At 44.3% G+C, this 9,358-nt stretch overlaps 1 protein-coding gene across 1 annotated transcript in view; it reads left to right on the forward strand.

Annotated features, from left to right (window-relative positions):
• Positions 1-6,606, forward strand: part of LOC127633331 (uncharacterized) — a 29,274-nt gene extending 22,668 nt beyond the window's left edge. Inside the window, 5 exon segments of the mRNA XM_052112370.1 lie at positions 2,250-2,427; positions 2,909-3,119; positions 3,180-4,708; positions 5,567-5,717; positions 5,720-6,606. Of these exon segments, the coding sequence (XP_051968330.1) occupies positions 2,250-2,427; positions 2,909-3,119; positions 3,180-4,708; positions 5,567-5,717; positions 5,720-6,606 (2,956 nt within the window).
• Positions 6,607-9,358: the final 2,752 nt, after the last annotated feature.

Raw genomic sequence — 9,358 nt, forward strand, 5'->3', positions numbered from 1 at the left:
CAACACAGCTGCAGCACATTCAATTAACACCCGGGATCACACGATCTGTTGCAAGGTCACATGACTAATTAGGAAGTGATAAATGTTTGCTGCCTGCAAGGCAGATTTCTTTGTGTTGATGCTGGACACTGTTGTGGTAATTTTAGAAGCTGGTGCTTACTCTTCACGGAGGACACAGGCTTTTGTCTGGGGTTTAACCTTTATGCGATCACCCCCAGTGTGACTCGAGCTGCTGGGCTGCACTGCAACAGAACGTTCACCTTTTCTCTGCATGTGTTAATGTGCTGTGGGACAGTTGAGCATACTGAAAAGGACCAGGCCAGCCACTGTTTTCATGTGATTTATAAGCATTTCTTTATTGTTTCCTGTTGTTTGATTTTTGTGGTTGTTTGGTTTATTTTGTCACTCATGTGCCACATTCATAGTAGCATTTTTATTTTCTTTTTTTCTTGACCAAGTGTTGCCATTTATGCTGGTGGTTCTCCTCCCTAACTATGTTTTCTGCGTAGGTTATCCGTGGTACAAGGCCGGATCCATACTGATGCTTTGCCCCTTCTCTTCAGGGGACCACACTGGGAGAGACACTGTATTGGTGTGTACTTATAACTACAACACGGTGTGATATTTTGTAGTGGTATCTAAAGATCTTAAGTGTGTAGAGCTTGCTGTGTTGCATGCGTCGACTGGTACTGGGTTGCTGTCTCCTGTTTCTGTCTCCCCAGGGGCCTCCTGAGCAGGGGTTTTGCATTGGCCGATCCGACCTTCCTAGATTGAGGAAAATCCACCAGTCATTTAGCCCAGTATTTTTACGACTCATTTGAATAACTTTTCTATGTCTTCTTGCACTAAAATATATAATAAATTTGGAATACATTTACATATCTGCCTCTTGTTGACTGTCCCTTTGCGGGGATAAACATATAATTAGCCACTCTACATTCACGAGAAGATATTGAAGTTCCTCCTGCCTATCATCAGGGGGTGGCGTAGTCAGTCTTGAAATAAGGTATACTGCATGCCAGGTACCACATTTTGGCGTAGTCGGCAGGATTTAAAAAAAAAAAAAAAAAGAGGCACTGACATTTTATATTGTTTGTATGGTTTTGTTTGTGTATTTTTTTTGATTGTTAAAATAGAAACAGTGGCTGGCTCTGGACAACAGAAGACTACAATTGGATGGCCAAGACAAATCACGATGGGAACCAAAGGCTAGTGACTACTACTTCTCAACTGAAGTGTTTTCGTTTTTTATGTATTTGGCATTTGTTCTATGTTCTCTTCTGTGATAGTGAGGCTGTTAAACTGGTAAAATGAGTGAGGTGGAGGAACATGTGCCAGAGGAACTTTTGACTCTTCGGGAGGAAGTGCAGAGGTTACGAGTGGCTAATGAACAACTTCAGAGAGGAAGAGGTGCCAGCGCAAGTACCTCTGGTAATGGCACTACTGCTGGTGGGATAGCCCCCAGTGGTGATTTGTACTCACCAAATTTTCCTGGTCCACAACCTAGACCTGAACGTTTTGTTTATATTCAGAGAGAAAGGAAGTGCCCCCACTTCTCTGGCTCAAAATCTAAATCCGATATATTGATTTATGATTGGATAGAAAATATTGAGTCATGCGTGAGGAATAGGAATATGAGCGCTAGAGAGAAGGCCCTCTTCCTTTATGACCATTTGGAAGGAGAAGCAAAAGCTGAAATTAGATTCCGTCCTTTGGCTGAGCGGGAGAATCCGGACACAATTTAAAAAATCTTAAAAGAGGTATATGGTTCCTCCTCCTCATTTGTCAGCCTGCAGAGACAATTCTTTGACAGAAAACAAAAAGATGGAGAGTCTCTAAAAGAATTTTCACACTCTCTGTGGGCTTTAATTGAAGAAATCAAGCGTGCTTACCCTAATAGGTTGACAGACCCAGCTATATTAGTCAGAGATCAGTTTATGGAGCATGTACATGATGTTTCATTAAGACGAGAGCTAAAGAGCATTGTGTGCCAAAATCCGGCAGTTGATTTTATAGCACTGCGGTAGGAAGCAATTAGATGGATGGAGGAGGGTGAGCGCCCCTCTGGACAAAATCGAGCTGGGCTTTACCACTGTGGGGTGGATATAAGTGTTGAAGGGGCTTGTTATGCAGTGGGGGTGGGAAAAGGGTCGGACGTTTCTGCCCTGCAGGAACAACTTAACCAACAGCAGTTACAGATTAATAAAATCCTACTGAGTCTGTCTAAGATTGAATCTGTGTTAAACCAGTCTACTGCCCATCCCCATAACCCCAGTTACCAGTTTACCCCAGAAGGTCAACCCATCTGTCTCCGGTGTCGTAAGCCTGGGCACGTCCTCTGTCAGTGTCGACAGGGACCGAGACCGCGAACAGCCAGTCTACCTAGTGTCCAGCCCGAGGAAAATCCTGCAGTTACAGGACAGTCAGGTATGCATTATATTGATCCTAGCACTGCGACAAACAATCCTAGTCTCTCTAATCAGGTCTTTCCCCCTTCAAATGAGTCAATCTCACTTGTAGGTAAATGTCCTGTAGTGGAGGTAAAGATGGGGGGTGTTGAAGTAAAGTGTTTACTGGACACTGGTTCTATGGTGACGACCATTACAGAGTCGCTTTTTAAGGAAGTCTTTCATCATTGGGGTCACCTAAGCTCAAGTCATGTGGGTGGTTGGCTTTAAAAGCTGCAAATGGCTTAGACATCCACTATGTTGGATATTTAGAGTTGGATATCCAGGTACTGGGTAGAACCCTTCCAGGACGGGGGGTTTTGGTGGTGAAAGATGCCCCTCGTACATTACAACAACATTCTATTCCTGGGCTGTTAGGAATGAATGTCATTGCTCAGTGTTATAGGGAGTTATTTGCACAACAGGGTGAAGATTTATTTGCTTCTCTATGTGCTGTTCAGGCAGAGGCCTGTTGGGAGTCTGCTCTCCGCTACTGTCGTCGCCAAGATGTGTGCCATTTAACTCATGACAGTCGGGTGCGGGTTCTAGAAAGGGGTGGGGAGATTATACCAGCGGGGTCACTTAAGTTTATTAAGGTAACCTGCCCAAAAGTTCCACATATGCCACCTGCCACAATGTTGTTGGAACCTGGAGGCTCAGATCTCGCCCCAGGTTTGTTGTTGTCCGCGTCGTTACTCAGTGTTACTAATGGTGTGACATTTGTTCCTGTAGTTAATGTAGGAGCCACTGGTGCTACAGTCCACTCAAAGCAGGTGTTGGGGATGTTTCACTCAGTAGTTGACATTCCGGCAGAGCAGCTGAGGTTTGAGGGGGAGAATGGAGAGGTTGCCCTAGTTAATATACATACTGCTGGTGAGCCACCTGCCTCCATCTCAGAAGCCCTTGCAGCTTTACACTGGTCAGAGCTTTCACTTGAAGAGGAGAGTCAAGTAAAACAGCTGTTAGAGAAGTATAGTGATGTCTTTGCTAAATATGATGGAGATCTGGGTTGCACTGATGAAATTGTACATGAGATACCTCTTTTAGATGATGCATCCATCAGACAAAGATATAGGCGACTACCCCCTACACAGTGGCAGGCTGTGAAAGACCATATTAAACAGCTTATGGATAGTAAAGTGATTAGGGAAAGTAGCAGCCCTTACGCGTCACCCATTGTCCTGGTGCAAAAGAAAACTGGAGAGCTTCGGATGTGTGTTGATTACCGCCAACTTAACGCCAAGACAAGAAAGGATGCCTACCCATTACCTCGTATTGAGGAGTCTTTGGACGCCTTGTCAGGTGCCCAGTGGTTCTCAACCCTGGACTTGGCTAGTGGCTATAATCAAGTTGCTGTCGCTGAGAGAGACAAGCCAAAAACTGCATTCTGTACCCCCTTTGGCCTTTTTGAATTTGAAAGGATGCCATTTGGACTATGTAATGCTCCCAGAACTTTTCAGAGGCTCATGGAGCATATATTTGGTGACCAGAGCTTTCACTCAGTTCTTTTATATTTGGATGATGTCATAATTTTTTCTTCTTCTGTGGTCCAGCACTTGCAGAGACTGGAGATGGTCCTTAGTCAACTCCAACAGAAAGGGCTCAAGGCAAAGCTGAGTAAGTGCCACTTTTTCAGGAGGGAGGTGCAGTACTTGGGACATCGTGTGTCCAAAGAAGGTGTGGCCACTGACCCAGAAAAGATATCTGCTGTGAGTAACTGGAGGAGGCCCTGTGATGTGACTGAAGTCCGATCATTTCTAGGATTTTGCAGCTATTATCGTCGCTTCGTCAAGGGGTTTGCCCAGTTAGCGGCTCCACTTCACCAACTAGTGGCGGATGTGATTAAAGCTGCAAAGATGAGTAGGACCAGGCCAGCTGCAGTCCTACCCAGTATGTGGACTGAAAGATGTGAGAGAAGTTTCACTGAGTTGAAGAGGATGTTTACAAGTGTTCCCATTTTAGCATTTGCCGATTTCACCAAGCCTTTTGTCTTGGAGATAGATGCTAGTCACCAAGGTTTAGGTGCAGTCCTGTCCCAGGAGAAGGATGGGAAATTGAGACCCGTGTCATATGCTAGTCGCTCATTGCGTGGTTCAGAGCGTAACATGGAGAATTACAGCTCCATGAAGCTGGAGTTCTTAGCATTAAAATGGGCAGTCTCAGAAAAATTCAGAGAGTATTTACTGGGCAGCAAATGTGCGGTCTATACTGACAATAACCCTTTGAGTCATTTTCAGACCCTGAAGCTGGGGGCTACTGAACAAAGATGGGTTGCTCAGTTGGCAGCCTTCGACTTCACCGTGCATTACCGACCAGGTAAAAATAATGCTAATGCTGACTCTCTCTCTCGTCAATACAGCACTCAAGCAGAGACCACAGTTTTGGAGACTGACCAGCTGAGAGATGAATCTTTCCAGCCGCTCATTCCCGACAGAACTGAGGAAGCTACGTCTCATCAAATTGGAGTCTTTCTAAGTCGATCCAATACTGATCTGGCAACGTTGCAGGGGGCGGACCCTGTTTTGAAAAACTTTCTGTGTTTTTGGAGACTAGGAAGGTCTCCCAGCAAGGAGCAGCGGGCCGAACTCACCAAGGATGTACAGCATCTCCTCCGGCAGTGGGATCGTATCCTGGAGAAGGACGGCCTGCTGTACCGGAAGACAACTGCCCCTCATGGGGAGCCATACATGCAGCTACTCCTTCCCCAGTGTCTCCACCGGGAGCTTCTCCAGGGCCTCCATGACCAACATGGACATCAAGGAGTACGGCGTACTATTGACCTGGTGAGGCAACGGTGTTACTGGCCAGGGATGGGAGCGGAAATTGAGAAGTACTGCCAGGACTGCCAACGCTGTGTGCTGGCTAAAGCTGTTCAGCCCAGAGTAAAGACTTACCAGGGGGTTCTGCTGGCCAGTCAACCATTGGAAGTACTTGCTATAGACTTCACCCTGCTTGAGTCTGCAACAGACGGAAGGGAAAATGTCTTGGTCATGACAGATGTTTTCTCAAAGTACACACAGGCAATCCCAACCAAAGATCAGAGTGCCAGTACAGTGGTGAAGGTCCTAGTTGACTGTTGGTTTTATCGCTTCGGAGTGCCTAAACGGATACATTCCGATCAAGGGAGAAACTTCGAGAGTGCACTAATCGCACAGTTGTGTCAGCTATATGGAACTGAAAAGTCTAGAACAACAGCATACCATCCCCAAGGGAATGGACAATGCGAAAGATTTAACAGGACCCTTCATGACCTCCTCCGATCACTCACTATAGAAAAAAAAGGGTGTGGCCAAAGTACATCTCCCAGTTGGTGTGGGCATATAACAGTTCTACCCACCGCTCCACTGGTCATTCCCCTTACTCGTTGATGTTTGGCGTGACACCTCAACTCCCTGTGGATTTCCTATTGGGGGCTACTGACACAGAGGAAACAAGCTCTTGGGATGAATGGGTCTTACAGCATCAGGAACGATTTCAGGTAACTCGTGAACTGGCCCGTAAGAACATGGAGGAGGCAGCAGATTACCGGCAGTGAAACCATAACCAACAGGTGTGTGATAAGGGTTTTACAGAGGGTCAAATGGTCTACTTAAAAGATCACCGTTGCCAAGGTCGCCATAAGATCCAGGATGTCTGGTCACCAGTACTGTACAAAGTTGTCAGGGCACTGACTGACCCTGGTGGACCTTACACCGTAACAATGGTTGATGGAACTGGTAATGCCCGGCAAGTCCACAGAACAGAGATTAGAGCATCACAGTTAGAGACTATACCATCAGTACCAAAGGTCCCTCAGCCATGCATACAATCTACTTGCCCAGAAAGAAATTTGAATTGCAGTGATGAGGATATCCTTACCTGGATAGAAGAAGTAAGACCTATTCCAACCGTTGTTGTCACTACAGATCTGCCACGAACGGCTCCCAATGAAGTGTCAGAAGTACCGGTAGGAGAGGATGAGGGTTGGGACGAGGGTGATGGTGAAGATGATGACGAGGTGGAGAACTCCCAACTTCAAGGCAGGTCGCCAGGTTTTCGACGCACCAGACGGGCAACAGCTGGGAAACACCAGAATCCTCATAATTTGCCAAGGTCCACAGTATCCAGTGTCAATTTGGGGATGGTAGGGGCTGCTGCATTCCTTGGGGTTGATGTTTGATCGTCGGGGGCGACGACATCTTTTGGGAGGAGTGAGTGTGGGGATCTACTCAGGCAGGCATGCAACACAGCTGCAGCACATTCAATTAACACCCGGGATCACACGATCTGTTGTAAGGTCACATGACTAATTAGGAAGTGATAAATGTTTGCTGCCTGCAAGGCAGATTTCTTTTGTGTTGATGCTGGACACTGTTGTGGTAATTTTAGAAGCGGGTGCTTACTCTTCACGGAGGACACAGGCTTTTGTCTGGGGGTTTAACCTTTATGCGATCAACCCCAGTGTGACTCGAGCTGCTGGGCTGCACTGCAACGGAACGTTCACCTTTTCTCTGCATGTGTTAATGCGCTGTGGGACAGTTGAGCATACTGAAAAGGACCAGGCCAGCCACTGTTTTCATGTGATTTATAAGCATTTCTTTATTGTTTCCTGTTGTTTGATTTTTGTGGTTGTTTGGTTTATTTTGTCACTCATGTGCCACATTCATAGTAGCATTTTTATTTTCTTTTTTTTCTTGACCAAGTGTTGCCATTTATGCTGGTGGTTCTCCTCCCTAACTATGTTTTCTCGTGAGGTTATCCGTGTACAAGGCCGGATCCATACTGATGCTTTGCCCCTTCTCTTCAGGGGACCACACTGGGAGAGACACTGTATTGGTGTGTACTTATAACTACAACACGGTGTGATATTTTGTAGTGGTATCTAAAGATCTTAAGTGTGTAGAGCTTGCTGTGTTGCATGCGTCGACTGGTGCTGGGTTGCTGTCTCCTGTTTCTGTCTTCCCAGGGGCCTCCTGAGCAGGGGTTCCGACCTTCCTAGATTGAGGAAAATCCACCAGTCATTTAGCCCAGTATTTTTACGACTCATTTTAATAACTTTTCTATGTCTTCTTGCACTAAAATATATAATAAATTTGGAATACATTTACATATCTGCCTCTTGTTGACTGTCCCTTTGAGGGATAAACATATTATTAGCCACTCTACATTCACGAGAAGATATTGAGGTTCCTCCTGCCTATCATCAGGGGTGGCATAGTCAGTCTTGAAATAAGGTATACTGCATGCCAGGTACCACACTTATAATGGTTGTCGAATACTGACTAATTCCATAATAAATTTCCTTACATAATTATGTAGAATAAGGACAGTTTAATTTAATTCCTAGCTCACACATACTGTTTCTATATATAATGGTGGAGAATTGTGCCACTTAATCCATACCGTATAATACTACCAAATTTCCTACAGCCACATCTATGGCAAGAGCTACAGGGAGTGTGGAGTGAAATGTCAAGTATCTGGACAAACTTACAGTTAGAATGCCAAGGATCTGCAAAGCTGTCATTGCTGCACAAGGAGGATTATTTGAATGAAAACACTTAGTTTAAGAAGTTCTGAATATTTTTTCAAATTGTAATAATAACAATTTCTTTCCATAAGAGCTAAATCTGTACATTATTCAAAAATGTTGTCCGCCAGTTTATATTTAGCAAGTATTTGAGTGTTTTCAGAAGAGAAGGGAGGGTTGTGGAAGGCCTGATAATAGCCACTAGCCAAGTAACTATAACACTGAAAATGGAGCATCTCACTCAGCATTTGACCACTGGATTAACCAAAAAAAAAAAAAAGTAACTTTTTACTTGTAAGGAGACACAGAGCAAAAACATTCCGGTGCAATGTAACCTCTGTCTTTCAAAAGTTAATATCATGTCCTCCTCTATGTCAGATCTACTGGAGCATTAGAAGGTGTGCTTGCATGTTTTCTTAACTTTACATTGCATATCTTACCAACTCCCGAGGAACACGGAACCATTCGTCACTGTATTTAGAAAGTGCCATTTTCACACATTTCGTATTCACAATCTAATCCACACATAAATGCCGAACCAATTGCATTAGTGTGGAAAATGTAGTTTTAGTTTCACAAATAGCTTTTTGTACTCGTTTTAAAAATGTACATGAATGTGTTTTAACTTTTGAGACTTTTTTTGTGACAGTGATTCACAAATATAACTGGTCTGATATGTTACCTCACATGGATGGTGTTATGCTGATATTACTGGAGTAAGACCACATTTGTTAAACAAGCCCTGGATAACCTTTTCATAATCCTAGAAACTCTCCCATTAGAAATACATGTTTTTCTGTGCCTAAATATGTATGCTGATGAAATATTCTTTGCAGTTAAATGTGTTTTTGTAAGTATCTTTTTATTTCACTCATTAACAGACAAATAGTGAGTGAAACAAAAAATCATATCAATTCTAATAATTTGATTCATTTTGTCTGTAATTGTACTTGATTACAATTTAAACATATTGTACCCATAACTGGCGTAACCTAGGCAAAATCTCCAGTGGTCACCAGGACTGCCCCTTGCTTGGCTACCTGCACTGGTCATTAAGTCTGACCTTGGTCTTACCTCATCCCTCTCTTGACCCAGCAGACTATCTTCCCACTCCAGGCTTGCCCCATCTCATCCCTACTCTGGGGCCACCTATTCCCACCCCCACATCAGTGCCACCCACATGGCATTACCCACCCTCCCCTGGCTCCACCCTCCCTTGACTTATATTTAACAACTTCCCACCACTTGGCATGTCTTGAGGGCAAAATCTGCAACAAAGTCTTTCCAGTTGCTTATGTTTGGTTTTAAAACAAGATAGCTGTGTACATACAACAAATCATTACACTTATTTTTAGGTATAATTTTGCCTGCATGTGAAATCAATTGAATACACAATACTGTA

The sequence above is a fragment of the Xyrauchen texanus genome, chromosome 40 (assembly GCF_025860055.1).
Source record: "Xyrauchen texanus isolate HMW12.3.18 chromosome 40, RBS_HiC_50CHRs, whole genome shotgun sequence".
Taxonomy (NCBI): Eukaryota; Metazoa; Chordata; class Actinopteri; order Cypriniformes; family Catostomidae; genus Xyrauchen; species Xyrauchen texanus.